Source organism: Panicum hallii, chromosome 1 (assembly GCF_002211085.1).
Source record: "Panicum hallii strain FIL2 chromosome 1, PHallii_v3.1, whole genome shotgun sequence".
Classification (NCBI taxonomy): domain Eukaryota; kingdom Viridiplantae; phylum Streptophyta; class Magnoliopsida; order Poales; family Poaceae; genus Panicum; species Panicum hallii.
This window is the reverse complement of record NC_038042.1, coordinates 2679722-2695888: the sequence shown is the minus strand read 5'-3', so window position 1 is coordinate 2695888 and position 16167 is coordinate 2679722. Positions and strand designations below refer to the sequence as shown.

Here is a 16167-nt window from a genome sequence, read left to right as displayed (position 1 = left end):
ACAGGGTCTCGCCGGACCGCATGGGCACAGGTGCCGCAGTTTCGCAAGCTGGGCCGAGCTATGGGATGTTCCGGGGCGAAGGGGTAGTTTTGGGCTGGCATTATTTGATTTGGTGGGCTGGGCCGGGGTCTGTGCTGTACAAGTTTTCCTGCGACCCGGCCTTGTGGTGGGCGCCCTGGGAGAGACTTTTTTTTTTTACATCAGAAACAAAAGTTTCAATTAACACCCAGCTCCAGGTTTGTCCCTGTAGACTAGATCGAACACAAAGCTTGGTGTTGCCCAGCTGCGGTCTGCGGAGAGCTGATGGCGATCCGTGAGCTCCTGCGTGTTGAGGGGGAAAGAGTTTGCCCTAGATAGTGAGTTCCACCCTGCCGTGCTTGGAACGGCGGCTGCCGGCCGTGCCGTGTAGTAAAGCTGAAAGCAACTTTGTAGTCTGTATATCTGTACTGCTCATGTGGTCATCCAGATCAGGTTTGCTTCCCTCTTTATGAGGCCAGCTAATTAACGTAGTCCGTCACTTTGTTTTGGGTCAACACCAACATGGCGGCATGCCCCTGAATACACGCAAGCAATGATGTGGATAAAAAAAGAATGATGTTTCGATAAAAAAAAGAAACACCTGCAAATACACACAGCATTGGGCCTGCAACAGTTCCACCAGCAAGCTAAGTTAGCCATGTCACTGGTTCATCCTGCCCTTGTGATGCTTCTCTCCTTGGCATCTCTTGCCACCTCTTGCACTGAGAAGGAGAGGAGCTCCTTGCTTCAGTTCGCCGCTGAGCTCTCCCAGGACGGTGGCCTCACCAATTCATGGGAGAATAGCACGGATTGCTGCAGATGGGAAGGGATCACCTGCAGTTCAGATAGTAGAGCAGTCACTGATGTCTTTCTAGCTTCTGAAAGCCTTCAGGGGCACATCTCAGCGTCCCTGGGCAACCTCACTGGCCTGGCGTGCCTCAATCTGTCCCACAATTCCTTGTATGGTGACCTGCCGATGGAATTATTGTCTTCCAAGAGCATTGTTATCCTTGATGTTAGCTTCAACCTACTCAATGGAGATTTACAAGAGCTAGAAAGTCAACCCTTCGGCCTTTGCAGGTACTGAACATATCGAGCAACTTTTTTACAGGACATTTTCCATCTCCCACATGGAAGGCGATGAAGAGTTTGATCGCTTTCAACGCCAGCAATAATAGCTTTATCGGGCAGATACCAACTGTGTTTTGTGTCAGTGCACCATCCTTTGCTGTTCTTGAACTCAGTTACAACCAATTTAGTGGAAGAATCCCTCAAGAGCTCGGTAATTGCTCCATGCTGACATCTCTTAACGCTGGGCACAACATCAGTGGGACTCTTCCAGATGAGCTCTTCAGTATTACCTCGATGGAGCACCTCTCTCTTCATGATAATCAGTTAGAACGAACACTCAGCGGCATTAGCAGGCTAAAGAATCTGGCGACCCTTAATCTTGGAGGGAATATGTTCAGTGGCAATATCCCATCTGCAATAGGTGAGCTTAAGAAACTGGTGACGATCCATTTGGACCACAACAGCATGTCCGGGGTGAAAAGTCTTAGTGATCGACTAAGCAATAATTAACTCGGTAATTAGCTGAACAAGATAGCATTTGCGGGTGATCTAGAGAGTAACAGAGAGAAAAGAGAGAAGGATTGGAGAGGCCGTACCACCGGTTGAAGACCCAGCTTCTCCATTGCTTGCCATGGTGTCGAGGAAGCCGAGCCGGAGTCGAGGGCGTGTGGGGCAGAGGCGGCGGCAGAGCTCGATGTAGAGGCGACGGCGGCGCTTCCCGTCGCTTCAGCGCCGCTCTAAGATCGGGTCGAGCTAGGGTTTTCAGGTGGGCTGTGGGCACGGCGGCGAACCTCGTCTCGCGTGCCCCGGCCCCCACCTCCTATTTATTTTGGCGCTGCGCGACGGGGGCCCACACGCCATTGGGTTGGCTGTGCGCCCCCGATCGGGGCGCGTAACGGACTCCGGATCGGTCGTTGGACCGATCCGGGGTTTGAGATCAAACTAACATTCTCCTCTTTGATCTCAACTTATTTACTCACTTCTTACGTCCGATTTCATTCAGGTCAGTGCATCGAGCATGCCTCGTCTCAACAGTTATTACCGCTGGATTAACAGCCACAACACACTTTTCTGTTTGAAACAGAACCATAATTTTGGGCCCTTACTGTCCAGGAATCATAGGCTTTCCCGTAAACCTATGCCGGCTAAGTGTTCTCTGAACACATTGGGCGGTAAGCCTTTTGTGAGCGGATCCGCTAACATTTTCTTTGTGCTCAAATACTGAAGACTGATTGTATGATCCTGGATTTGCTCTTTAACAACATAAAACTTTATGTCGATGTGTTTGGCAGCTCCACTCGACTTGTTGTTGTGAGCGTAAAACACTGCAAGCTCATTGTCGCAGTACATCTTTAGTGGTTTTTCTATGCTGTCAACCACTCTTAATCCGGGTATAAATTTCTTTAGCCATTTAACCTGCCCCGATGCCTCGTAACAAGCTATAAATTCTGCATACACCTGTCTGTTTGGAGCTTTTCCACGATATAGCTCCACCTGCGAGAGTAAACACATAGCCTGACGTGGATTTTCTGTCATCCTTATCTCCCACAAAGTCTGAGTCTGAATAACCCTCTATCACTAGAGATTCAGTTCTCCTGTATGTTAGCATGAGGTCTTTCGTTCCTTGCACATAACGCAAAGCTTTCTTAACCATTTTCCAGTGTTCTATCCCTGGATTACTCTGGAATCTGCCAAGTATCCCGGTGACAAAAGCTAAGTCAGGGCGCGTACATACTTGAGCATACTGTAGGCTTCCGACAGCTGAAGCATATGGTACCGCTTTCATCTGATCGATTTCGTACTGATTTCTGGGACACTGAAATTTCCCATAACTGTCGCCCTTGACTATAGGAGCAGGTGTTGGCTTACTCGAATGCATACCGTACTTCTTTAGTACCTTTTCTAGATATGCTTTCTGCGATAATCCTAAAATCCCCTTGTTTCTGTCTCGGTGAATCTCAATTCCTAAAACGAATGAGGCTTCCGCTAAATCTTTCATATCAAACTTTGAGGACAAGAATTTCTTTGTCTCTAACAGCAGATCAATATCGCTGCTAGCAAGCAGAATATCATCCACATATAAAATAAGGAAAACGAATTTTTCATTCTTAAATTTTGCATAAATGCAGTTGTCCTCCTCATTTTCTTTGAAACCAAACTTTCTTACGGTTTCATCGAATTTCAAATACCACTGTCTGGAGGCTTGCTTTAATCCATAAATGGATTTCTTTAGACGACATCCCATCTTTTCTTTTCCTTCCACGACAAAACCTTTCGGCTGTGCCATATAAACGTTCTCATAAAGATCCCCGTTGAGGAACGCCGTCTTTACATCCATCTGATGTAATTCTAAATTATAATGTGCCACTAACGCCATTATAATCCTGAAGGAATCCTTGCATGAAACAGGAGAAAATGTTTCATTATAGTCTATCCCTTCTCTTTGCGTGAAACCTTTCGCCACGAGTCACGCTTTATATCTTTCTATATTCCCTTTGGAGTCACATTTTGTCTTGTAGACCCATTTACAGCCTATTGTTTTGCCTCCTTTAGGAATTTCTTCTAGATCCCAAACATCGTTGGTGCTCATCGATTTTATTTCGTCTTTCATGGCTTCCAACCACTCAGACGAATGAACGCTTCTCATGGCTTCTTCAAACGAAGTGGGGTCACCCTCCATCTGAATTTCCTCGCTATTATAGATTTGATAATCACTCGAAATAGCGGGCTTTCTTGTTCTTTGAGATCTTCTCGGTGCCTCAGCTATCGGCACTTCTTCCACTTGGGGTTGCTGTTGCTCCCCCTGATGTGCGGCTATCGGTTCTGTCGGATCCTGAAGGACAGGTTCCTGGTTCTGACTCATCGCCGCAGCTGGAGACCTAACAGCAGGTGCTGGCACCGTAGGTGACGCAGCAACTGGTGAAAAACTAGCAACAGGTGCTGACACCGTAGGTGAAGCAGCAACAGGCAGCATGAAAAATGGATCTTGGATCATCGGAGTAGGTACGAAAACCCGCTTCTCCTCAAGATCAATCTTTCGAGCTACCGTGCTCCCCCTCATCATCTGATCCTCCAAAAAGACAGCGTGTCTTGTTTCTACGAACTTTGTATATCCGTTAGGACAGTAGAAACGATAACCCTTCGACTTTTCTGGATAGCCAATAAAATGGCAACTTACTGTCTTAGGGTCTAACTTTCCGATATTTGGATTAAATACTTTCGCCTCAGCTGGACAGCCCCACACATGTAAATAGTTTAGTGTAGGTTTTCTCCCTGTCCATAACTCGTACGGTGTTTTAGGCACCGACTTACTCGGTACGCGATTAAGAATATGAATAGCGGTTTTTAACGCCTCCATCCACAAATTAATCGGTAACGTGGAGTAGCTTAGCATACTTCTCACCATATCCATTAGGGTACGGTTACGTCTTTCAGCGACTCCATTTTGCTGAGGCTCACCCGGTGTAGAATACTGAGCTACTATTCCATTTTCCTGTAGAAACCTTGCAAAAGGTCCAGGAATTTGGCCGTACGGGGTGTGACGACCGTAGTACTCACCTCCACGGTCAGATCTTACTATTTTTATTTTACGATTTTGCTGATTTTCTACTTCAGCCTTAAAAATCTTAAATTTATCTAACGCTTCTGATCTTTCTTTAATTGGATAAATGTATCCATAACGCGAATAATCATCCGTAAACGTTATGAACGAATCATAACCATCTACAGACTTTATGGGAAATGGTCCACAGATATCTGTGTGCACTATCTCCAAAACCCCTGAACTGCGTTTAGCTTCTTTCTTTATTTTCTTAACGTACTTTCCTTTAACGCAATCGATGCAATATTCTTCATTTGAAAAATCTAACGGATGGAGAATATTTTCTTTAATTAATCTCTCAATTCTCCCCCTCGAAATATGGCCTAAACGACAGTGCCATAATTTCGCTGAATTTTCATTGTCGCATCGTTTGCGCTTATGACTTGCGTCGTTAGACGTACGTTCAATACTCGTAGTATTGCTAACAGAATTTACAGTCTCATGCATAGGCAACATATAAAGTTTGTCTTGTCGGATGGCAAGACCAACACACTGACTTTCAAATAAAATCTCACATTGTTCTTTGCTAAAATGGCACTTATAACCATCATCTGCCAAACATGATACTGAAATTAAATTTCTAGACAAAGAGGGTACATAAAGAACATTATGTAACTGGAGTTTAAAGCCATTCTCTAATTCTAACGTGAGTTAACAAACTGCTTCAACGTCGGCAGAGAAGCCATAACCAAATGGACAACAAAAGCATGAGGAAGCTCCATGTCCATAGGTTTGAGCTTAGATACCATATTGCTCATTTTCAGTATGTGCTCTCTCACACCACCGCCAGTGTACTTATCATTTACTAACCTCTGAATCAGAGTTTGTGCATACGCTTTTGAAGAGCCAACAAATTGACTCTCAACTTTCTTTAAGTACTCAACTGCAGTGGCGCATTCTGGGATTGCTCCCCTGATACTGTCTATAATGGAACTCTTGATGACCATCAAGCACTTCCTGTTGGAAGAGATCTATTTTGGTTTCTCAAGATCAAACTTCATTTGAACATTTGCATGTTCTCTCTGACGAGCTTGCCAAGCGGCAGAGGTCTCTTCCGGATCCCTCACCAGTTCCTCGGGACAAACGGGAAACGGTGAGGTGATGGCGAAATCAATATCTGACAGTGCGAGAGCCACTTCTAGCTTCTGTGCCCATATCCCGTAGTTGGAACCATCCAACGGCGGTATAGCATTAATAAAAGTCATTACATTAGATCCTGAAATTTAAATCAAGAAGGGTGAGAACTGCTTTTATAAAACAATAATTGCATATCTCAATTTAACGTTGGTCAATATTTAAGATATACAATTAACTAGCTGCATTAATTCTAAAACACCGTTGGGCAGAATTAGGGTAAATGCATGGAAACTTAATTAAAAAATTATAATACTGCTATTATCAACGTTGGTCAGAAAATAACAATATTATAACGGAAGAAAAAAAAACTGAAAACTGACTCCTTTAATTATAATATCTCGTTGGATCTAAAATAATTAAAGGATATAACTTAATTAAATTTGCAGCGGAAACTTTAAAATTATACTTACTTTCAGAAACTTTCTTAGTCATGATCTCTCTATAGAATTTGTCATGTTGGTGCAAAATAAAATAGAGAAGAAAACATACATGAAATGTCCAAAAGAGAATTTCTGAAAAATACTTGACAAGATTCACTGTTTTCTGGCTCAAAAACCGGCCCAGAACGGCCCAAAACGGCCCGGCCCAACGCGCAATCGCGCGCGTGGGAGGGCTGACCCGCGCACCAGGCCGCAACCTGGGCCTGGGCCGGGAAAGTCGCTCCCCGCCTGGGCCATAAGCGGCCCGCGCGCCTGCGATCGACCGCTGGCCGTCGGATCGCATCGGGCGGCTGTCCGGGCGTTGCGGCCCGAACAAAACCCCCGCGCGGCGCCTCTCCCCCGAAACCCTAGCCATTCTGTCTTTCTCCCTCGCCCGCTCCTCCCCGGCCTTTCCTCTTTCTCCGCGTGACGGCGACCAAAGGTGACGGCGCCGCCACGGGCCTCCTCGCCGGCGAGCGCGCTCGCCTGTGCGTGAGTGCGCCGCCGTCGAGTGGGCTCGCGGTGGTGAGCTAGCCCGCGCGCGAGGCGCGGTGGGAATCCCCGAGCGATGGCACGCTCGCCGCGCCCATCGACGATGATGGTGCGCCGGAGTACCTGGGTCGCGGCGGCGCTATCCCGTGGAGCAAGGAGCTCCCGATGTTGAGGTAAGTGTCCTCCTGTGTTGGCCGGTTAGGGTTAGGGTTAGGGTTAGGGTTAGGGTTAGGGTTCGGGTTAGTGCACGGGTTGGTGCACGGGTTGGCTCGGGGTGCGTGTGTTCTTTCACCCTGAAGGGTTGATTCGATCTCTTTTGTCTTGCCTTGCAATTTCTCTCGGATTAATGCAAATCCCCTCCTTCTAATTGCTGTGGATTTCTTACCCGAGGCTAACTACGCTTAGTTAGGCTAACTGATACCATTGAAAAGTCTTAGTGATCGACTAAGCAATAATTAACTCAGTAATTAGCTGAACAAGATAGCATTTGCGGGTGATCTAGAGAGTAACAGAGAGAAAAGAGAGAAGGATTGGAGAGGCCGTACCACCGGTTGAAGACCCAGCTTCTCCATTGCTTGCCATGGTGTCGAGGAAGCCGAGCCGGAGTCGAGGGCGTGTGGGGCAGAGGCGGCGGCAGAGCTCGGTGTAGAGGCGACGGCGGCGCTTCCCGTCGCTTCAGCGCCGCTCTAAGATCGGGTCGAGCTAGGGTTTTCAGGTGGGCTGTGGGCACGGCGGCGAACCTCGTCTCGCGTGCCCCGGCCCCCACCTCCTATTTATTTTGGCGCTGCGCGACGGGGGCCCACACGCCATTGGGTTGGCTGTGCGCCCCCGATCGGGGCGCGTAACGGACTCCGGATCGGTCGTTGGACCGATCCGGGGTTTGAGATCAAACTAACACGGGGAGCTTCCATCAACTTTGAGCAACTGTACGAGTCTCATAACCATTGACTTCAGCAGCAACAATTTCAGTGGACTCACAAAGGTTAATTTCTCCAACTTACCCAATCTTAAAACCATAGATCTTATGCTAAACAACTTCAGTGGCACAATTCCAGAAAGCATCTACTCATGCACCAATCTAACTGCATTGCGGCTATCTTCAAATAAGTTCCAAGGCCCGTTGTCAGAAAGAATAGGCAATTTGAAGTCCCTAGCATTCTTATCGCTTGTTAACAATTCCCTTACAAATATCACAAGTGCACTTCAGACCCTTAGCAGCTGCAGGAACCTGACCACCTTGCTAATAGGGAAGAACTTCAAGAATGAGGCGATGCCAAAGGATGATGCAATTGATGGTTTTAGGAATCTTCGGGTTCTTTTCTTAAATGATTGTTCATTATCTGGGAAAATACCTCTTTGGTTATCGAAGCCCACAAATTTGGAGATGCTACTATTGTACAACAATGAACTAACCGGATCAATACCAGACTGGATCAACAGCCTAAATTTCCTCTTCCATATAAACATGTATAACAATTAACAACAGCCTTACAGGGGAACTTCCAACAGCCTTAATGAGCATGCCAATGCTAGAAAAAGGCAAGGTTGCCCCAAAGGCCTTTGAGCTGCCTATTTACACTCGATCACGTCAATACCGCATGGCCATTTCTTTCTCCACAATGCTGCACCTAGGCAGAAATAACCTCACAGGTGTCATCTCTGAAGAGATTGGTCAGCTGAAAGCACTAGTTTCAATGGATTTGCGCTCCAACAAATTAACTGGAGAGATCCCACAATCGATTTGTAACCTCTCAAACCTTGAGGCGCTGGACTTGTCTGGCAACCATCTAACAGGTACAATCCCGATTGGCTTAAACACTCTGCATTTCCTTTCTAAATTCAATATTTCCAATAACGACCTAGAAAGACCTATTCCAATCAACGGCCAGCTCAGCACGTTTCCAAATTCTAGCTTTGATGGAAACCCAAAGTTGTGTGGTCCTATGATTGCTCACCACTGTGGTTCAAAAGAAACAATGTTCTCAACAGATGTGACAAAGCAAACCGACGGGAAAGTCACCTTTGTGACTGCCTTTGGAGCATTCTTTATTGTAGGGGTGCTCTATGATCAGATAGTGTTATCAAAAGCTTTTTGCTAGTCCTACTTATATTGGTTTATTATGATTTTAGCTATTCAGGTTCAGCAGCGACTCACAATCCATCATATTTAGATCAGATTCAGGTCTAGAAAAATGTAACCTGAAGTGATTCATGGATAAACACTGAAGAATGTTCCCTTCGGTGGAGATGTAAAATTATGCACTAAATGTGTGAGAGGATTAGAATGAAGCAGTCTAAATGGTCACTACCAAGTGAAACTTATAAATTTTATGCTAAAGTTGTATAAATCTGTGATGATCATGTGCTACTCTAATCTTTTCATTATGTTGCATTGCGGATCAAATAACGCACTTAAGCGTACAGAAATACAATACAGGGAGCGAAAATCCTAGACAAACAAAATCATCATTTTTCGCACAAAAATTCGTAGGGAATATGATGTTTTAGGGTCATAAGGAGATAAAATAATTCGAAAGATCTTACAAGAGAGCATCTCACCGAAAGTTTGAGCAACTAGAGGCTCGCTGGTTCCGCGTCCCTAATCTACGGTGTACCTAGGAAGCGCCTAGTGCTGGACCTGCTGCCCCATCCTCCGTCCTCCGTCGTACTCCAAATGCCTGCCACAGCCGGCCGCCGCGCCGCATCGCCGCGCATCGCCTCCTTGTGCTGAGCCCGTCTGTCTTTCTTTTCTTTTCTTTTTTTGTGAGGAATGGTCATCCTTTGCATTGATGGGGTTGGGCTCCAGTTCGACCGTATAGGAATGGAATAGTAAGATTTGGGTCGGTTTCTTGATTATTATCGTGTTGAAAAATTGGGCTGCCCAATTTGTTGGCTCAAAGCCCTCTTAAAAGCTGATACCTGGCTCAAAACTCAAAAGCTTGTTGGAGTAATGGGCTTGGCCCATTCATTCCATTGCATTAAAAGAATTTAAAGCCCACTATTAATGCTAGGGAATCAATGCTTAATTCCGTACCGGGAATTGAGGAGGATCTCAACCGACTTAAAAGGTGGACTTCGTGTACACCACTTGAGAAGCCGGTAAGAGGAGGACGGTGAACCACGCGCGCGCGCGCTCGCTCGCCTCGCCGGGCCGTGGCCGTGGCGAGGCGAGGCGAGGCCGGCCGGGCGGTGCGGTGCGCGGCCGGACGTGACGTTGTCGATTCTAATGACCAGACATTGAAGGCTCTTTATGACGTCCAGGTTCGTTGAACCTGAGGCACATTAACTGCCGCTCATCAAAACCATTCATGACGTCCAGGTTCGTTGAACCTGAGGCATCTCGTGCCTATATAAGCCAGCACCCTCTCCTCCCATCCTCACTCATCTCAAGCACTCATCCAGGTACTCCTCTTCAGGAGACCTCTCCCTTCTCCCTCAGCTGCTTTCTGCCTTCCCCACCGCTAGCACTGCGCGCACAGGTCTAGCGAGAGCAGGGCCTCCGGAACCTCTGCTCGCTGAAGGTCCTGCACGGGACGCGGGCAATTAGGTTTTTGGGGAGCGTCTTGACGCGACTGCTCGCTCCCTGAACGACTACTTCGTCTACTTCCCGGCGTAACCGCTCGTGCGAACGACTACTTCCCGGCGTGACCGTTTGTGGGACTGCACTGCGAACATCTTCCTGCATCGACATAGTTCGGCTACTTCGAGTAAGGCCAGTCGAATAGCATGTCTATTCCAGCTGGTAACGGCGCAACCGGTGCCTTCGGCACTGGTCCCGCCTTGGGGTACTTACTAAACCTACTCTGGTTTAATTCTTTGTTCATGCTTATTAGTGAGAATAACATGAACACTAGCACATATATTGTACACACATTATCACTCATCTATATCATGAAATTGATATTAATATTTAGAATTAAAATATACCGAAAATTGCCTAGTTATCTAACAAAGCTCACCAAATCGTTGGTTGGAAGTTCTAAGGCTCTGTTTGGAAAGGAGGAAAAACACAGAAAGATGGGAGCTTTTCGTTCCGGAGGAAAGGAAAGCTACGGAAGCGTTTGGAACGGAGGAAATGGTGAGAAACTTTCCATAGGAAAAGCAGCAACGCATGCACTTTTGGAGGAAGGGAAAAAAATGAGATCAGAGCCGAGAGAAATCTTTCCCGTGAGGAGAGCGCGCGTGTTGACACACTAACCAAGCTTAGTTCTTCTTTCTTCCTTATTGTGCAACATCCAGTAAGAACAAGAACTCCAAACCAACGAATCAAAAGAAAAGGGTAACAAAAGGAAACAACAAATAAGCACATATTCAGATTCTTAGGAAATCTGAAGTCCCTCTCGTTCGGAGATGGATTTAGTGACACGGCGTGACTGGCGGGCTTATCCAGCGTCCAAAGGTGATCCAACGGAGGGGATAAAATTACTCGTTTTTTGACCAGGGGAATACGGATTTGACTTATTTTAACGCTGTACGGTGGGAAGCCAGGAACAGAGCACTCGCGCGGACGCGTACTAGGGGTGCGCTAGAACCGCCGCCGCGCCGCGCGGGTACGAACCGCGAACCGTCTCGCCGGTGCCGGGGACTGGGAGTGGCGCCGCAGCCACGCGGGCACGACGGTCGTCCGCTTTGGCGGGCGGGCAGCTCAAATGCGGGGTCGGGGTCGGCGCCAACGAGCACCTTTTCGCACTGTTTGGTTCGACGCCTCACTCGACTAGACTAAGGTTAGCCTATTGTCTAAGCTGTAGCACGTCTAAAGGTACGTGTTTGGTTCATAACCACATCTAAAGTTAGGCATTTAGAAAAAAAATGTGGTAGCAGTTTGGATGGCTGCCACCAATGTGTGGTAACTGTTTGTTTTGCTACCACACCTAAAAGCCACTTAACCGTGATCTTCTGAAAATTGACATCAATGATAAAAAAAAGGGCTGTGTCATAGCTACAATGGACAACATTTAAACTGTAAGAAGAAAACAGTTAACAATTATCTGACTCATGGAGGAACCAATGATCAGAACAGCAGCTATGCTTAACTACACGTATAGCTTATAAAATGCAGTAATCTGAACTTCGTACAATCCATTACATCATGCAGTGATCTTTTTTTCATAAACAATCATGCCAATTTTCTAGAGCAATACTAATGTAGCACTGTCCACGAAAGATCGTACCATTAGCAAAAGTACGTGAGCACCACCATACTATCATCTTCTTAGTTCTACAGAAACATGAGCAGCACCATACTACCATCATTTTAGTGCTACAGAAACTATATGTGAGCATCACCATATATCTTCATTAGCTGTCATATATCAGCCTAAAAGAAAATCAAAAGAAGTGCCGTCATTGACACCATCCACCTTCAGTTAATTCTTGAATGAGTCTACAAATGCAAAACAGCTCATTTTAGCAAAGTGCAAACAATGAAAGTAATAATGTATGAACTGAAACATATATCACCTGGCACTTAAACAAAATAGCAGTCAAGCACATAGGGAATTACAGCCCCGAATCACTGAGAAATTTGAATACCCATGATTGAAATGTCATCTCAGCTGAACCGGATAGAAAACCACGCATACCCTTTTGATCCTTATGTGCTAGAAAAGTTCCCACCATCAGCTTTTGATCGGTAGTTAATGTCATATTTTCAATCCGTTGCCACAAGATAGCATCAGAATTAGGCATATGTGGTAGAGCCGGTGCCGGCTTCTTGAGTTCTTGTTGAAGGGTCACCAAAGTAGTTGCAATTGTATCCCCTATTTTTGACAACCGACTTTTCGGTCTCACATCTCTCTTGGCTGGTTTACCCTCAGCTCTAGGACGCTTCATTCCAGAGCTAGATGAACTACCATCGCCAGTTTGGGATAAAAAGCTAGTTTGCTCATTTGTAGGAGAAGGCAAAGTGTCAGAATCATCACCTAGATCATCTTGAGGTTGAGCATAATTTGAAAAGTCATTGCATATGTCATCATTCAAGTCATTGTCTTCATCATCTTGTGTGTCATTCATGCAATTAGCGGCATCCATAGCAAGAGAACCGTCTGCATTGCTGTTACGGAACAATTCTTGCATTTCATTGTAGAATTTGATAGGCTTAGAAAGGAGCCTTCTTACTCTAACCTGCACAAAGTAACATATTACTTAGTTGTCTAAATTACATTAAAACAGTAAAATATTAACAAAAATACATTGAAAAATAGAGAGCACCTGTAGTTTTGCCTTGTCTGATTCAGAGATAATTACCATAGACCTTGTTGCATCAAAAGTGTTACCACTCTTAGCTAAGGCTGATGCAACAAACTTCCAATTTTTCTTGTAGTGTCTCAGATGTCTCTCAACTTGGGTAGCACTTACCCCCATATTGAATTGTCTATTCAATGCTTCTGCACACTTGAAGTGGTGCTGTTTTTTAAGCTTGAAACCAGCATGTTGATCCTTTATGAACTCAATGAACCAACCAAACATAAACTTGGTTTGATCATCATCCCAAGTGATGGTCCTCTCACAAGCGGAGCCATCACCTTCAACCTTTTCTTTCTCTTTTCCTTTAACCATATCTGTACTCAAGATCAACAAATAAAAATATAGCAATGCAACGAAACAAGATCTGAATAAAGCCGCTTTATATAGCTAATCAATAGCAACTAAATGCAACCATCAAATACAAGTACACAGGGTCTGAATACACCATCCAATACAAGAAAATAGGTCTGCATGCAACCACACACGTCCAAATACAAACACACAATACAAGTACATAGATCCGAATACAAGCGCACATTTGTTGGGCTCAAATACATCAATTTCGATCCCATTCATCCCACATTTGTTGGGCTAACTGATCGCGCATATTTGCCCACAGCTGGTTGTCTATATTCATATCACCATAGGAACGGTTGCTCCTTGGAAGAGTTGCAAACCATGTCTCATCATCATAGACATAAATATCAGGACCCTCGTCTATTATAAGGTTATGCAAAGTGCAGCAAGCTAATACTATCTTTACTTGAGTTTTAAGAGGAAAAAATGGCTGACTTGTTAGTATCTTAAATCTGTTTTTGAGTGTGCCAAATGACCGCTCAACAGTTGTCCTAAGGGAGGAGTGACGAAGATTGAACAATTCCCTTGGATTCTCTGGTCGCCTAGTCCCCCGAAACTCCTTAAGATGGTACTGAACACCTCGATACGGAGGTAATATACCAGGTCTAGCAGCGTAACCAGCATCAGCTAGAAAATAGTGACCTACAATTGGATTTAGCTAAAGTTAGGTAATATTTTTTTAAGGCAAAACACTAGGCATCACTTATGACTTTACTAAATACCTTCTGGAATTTTTAATCCTGAGGGGCGTGACAATGCATCTTGTAGCACATAGGAATCATGAGCTGATCCTTCGCATCCAGCCAAGACATATGTGAACCTAAGATCAAAGTCCACGACAGCTAACACATTTTGTGTTGGATAGTGTTTTCTACCTCTAAACCTATCCTGCATATATAGAGGAACCGATGCTGGGATATGAGTGCCATCCAGAGCCCCTATACATTTCTAGGAAAAATAAAAAAAGTTATTCTATTAGTAGGTACTACAAATTAACGAATATAAGATTAAATTCTAATTACATATGTATATGTTACCTTAAATTATGGGTGAAATCTTCCTGGGCTGTTGGATATTTTTGGATGTGTCTCGGTGGTTCTCATGGTAATGACGTCACGGGACAGAATGCATAGAGCATCTAGAACAGCATTGAAGTATCTACTAACTTTCTCTCCGGAACGCAAAAATTCAAAGGCAACCGACCTATTTGTCCATCTATGGCCAACAAACTTCATGAACATAGCAAGCTGCTCTTCAATAGAGACGTGCATACTGTCTTGTAACAACCCACGAGACCTTAAATGGTCACATATCCTATGAAAAACGGCTCTAGCATTCGCAACTCACTAATACAATTAGCCTCGGTCCCATTATACAAACGATTGAGACGCCTTTCCCTTTCTAAATCTCTTTCTAGCAAAGAACCATATTTGATGTACCTCCTGGACAATCTATTTTCTTGCAACTTGTACCATAACATAACAACGCAGATTGCCATGCAAATAAGAATCCTTCTTCTTCGAATTTCATAATAATGGCAATACTCAAGATACAGCATTTTTTCACCCATCTATACAAATTATAAACTAATTAGAATGCATACAACTCATGCTTATACAAGTAGAGGAACGAAAATATACCTTGGAGAAGTTCTAATAGATTGTCCTGCTCAATAATCCCTGCTCAGTAATCCCTAAAAAAAGGTAAAAGCCACAAAATTAGTGAAGCAATTTGGAGCAAATCCATGGAGGTACTGCACGGCGGCGCACAGAGCTGGGCGGCCCCGGCCATGGCAGAGCCCCTGCCTGCACGCGGCGCCCCTGCCTGCCGCCGCCGCCCCTGGCAGCGGCCCCTCTGGCCGCAGCCCACGCCATGGCCGAGCCCCGCGGCGCCTCTGGCCGCAGCCCACGCCGTGGCCGAGCCCCGCGGCGCCCCTGTCAGCCGCCCACGGCGCCCCTAGCCGCAGCCCATGCCGTGGCGGCGCCCCTGGCCGCCGCCCACACCCGCCTGCCTGCTCCGGTGCTCCCTCTGGATCGCGTGGGTAGGATGATGCATGGATGCGTGCCCGCGGCGAGCGCACACGCATCAATCGAGTGCATGGCTGCGCGCTGCAGGCTGCCGTGAGTGCGTGCGACTCGGGCATGCGGCAGCGCGCTCGGCAAAGCCTGCGGCAGCCGGGGTCAGGCGCCACCGGGCAGGAGGAGTGACGGGGATCAGGGGGCGGGGCGCGGGGCCGGGGGCAAGTAAAGGCAAGCGAGAAACGAGGCCGGCGAGCCGGGGGGCGGGGGGAACGGCCAAACCACCGGCCTCCGTAGCGCCAGGGCTCTGCAATCCTGCCGCTGCTGCATGCTCCGCCTCCAGATCCACTTTGCGCGCTCTCTCTCTCTCTCCCCGCGGCGCCTCTGGCCGCAGCCCACGCCGTGGCCGAGTCCCGCGGCACCCCTGTCAGCCGCCCACGGCGCCCCTGGCCGCAGCCCTTCCTGTGGCGGCGCCCCTGGCCGCAGCCCATGCGGTGGCGGCGCCCCCCTGGTCGCCGCCCGCGGCGCCCCTCGCCGCTGCCCACGGCGACCCTCTGCCCGCACCCCTTTGGCCGCAGCCCCGCGCGATGGCGGCGGCCCTCTGGCCGGAGCCTCGCGCCATGGCGGCGCCCGCTATCTCCCCGCTGCAGCTCGTGCCGTGGTGCCGCCGCCGCCACGGATCCGCGACCGTCGACCGGCTGCGCCGTCCCCTACCCCCATCTTTTCCCCAACGAGGTGAGGCGCGACGGGATCGTACCTGGAGGAGCTCCGGCGACGGCAGGGAGATGGGGAGTGCGGCGCGACACAG

At 47.0% G+C, this 16167-nt stretch overlaps 1 protein-coding gene and 1 pseudogene across 1 annotated transcript; one reads left to right on the top strand and one right to left on the bottom strand.

Annotated features, from left to right (window-relative positions):
* Nucleotides 1-638: 638 nt before the first annotated feature.
* LOC112879521 lies at nt 639-8892 on the top strand (annotated as a pseudogene).
* Nucleotides 8893-12079: 3187 nt separating this feature from the next.
* Nucleotides 12080-12813, bottom strand: LOC112879437. The gene is made up of 2 exons (XM_025943719.1): nt 12199-12813; nt 12080-12121 (listed from the first exon to the last, which is right to left on the bottom strand). Exon 1 carries the CDS (start codon nt 12811-12813, stop codon nt 12238-12240), a length of 576 nt encoding a protein of 191 aa, XP_025799504.1. The 3' UTR covers nt 12080-12121; nt 12199-12237.
* Between the last annotated feature and the right edge of the window lie 3354 nt (nt 12814-16167).

Excerpts from the sequence above, each read along its gene's own strand:
- LOC112879437 (XM_025943719.1), bottom strand. The coding sequence starts at position 12,813 with ATGCAAGAATTGTTCCGTAACAGCAATGCAGACGGTTCTCTTGCTATG.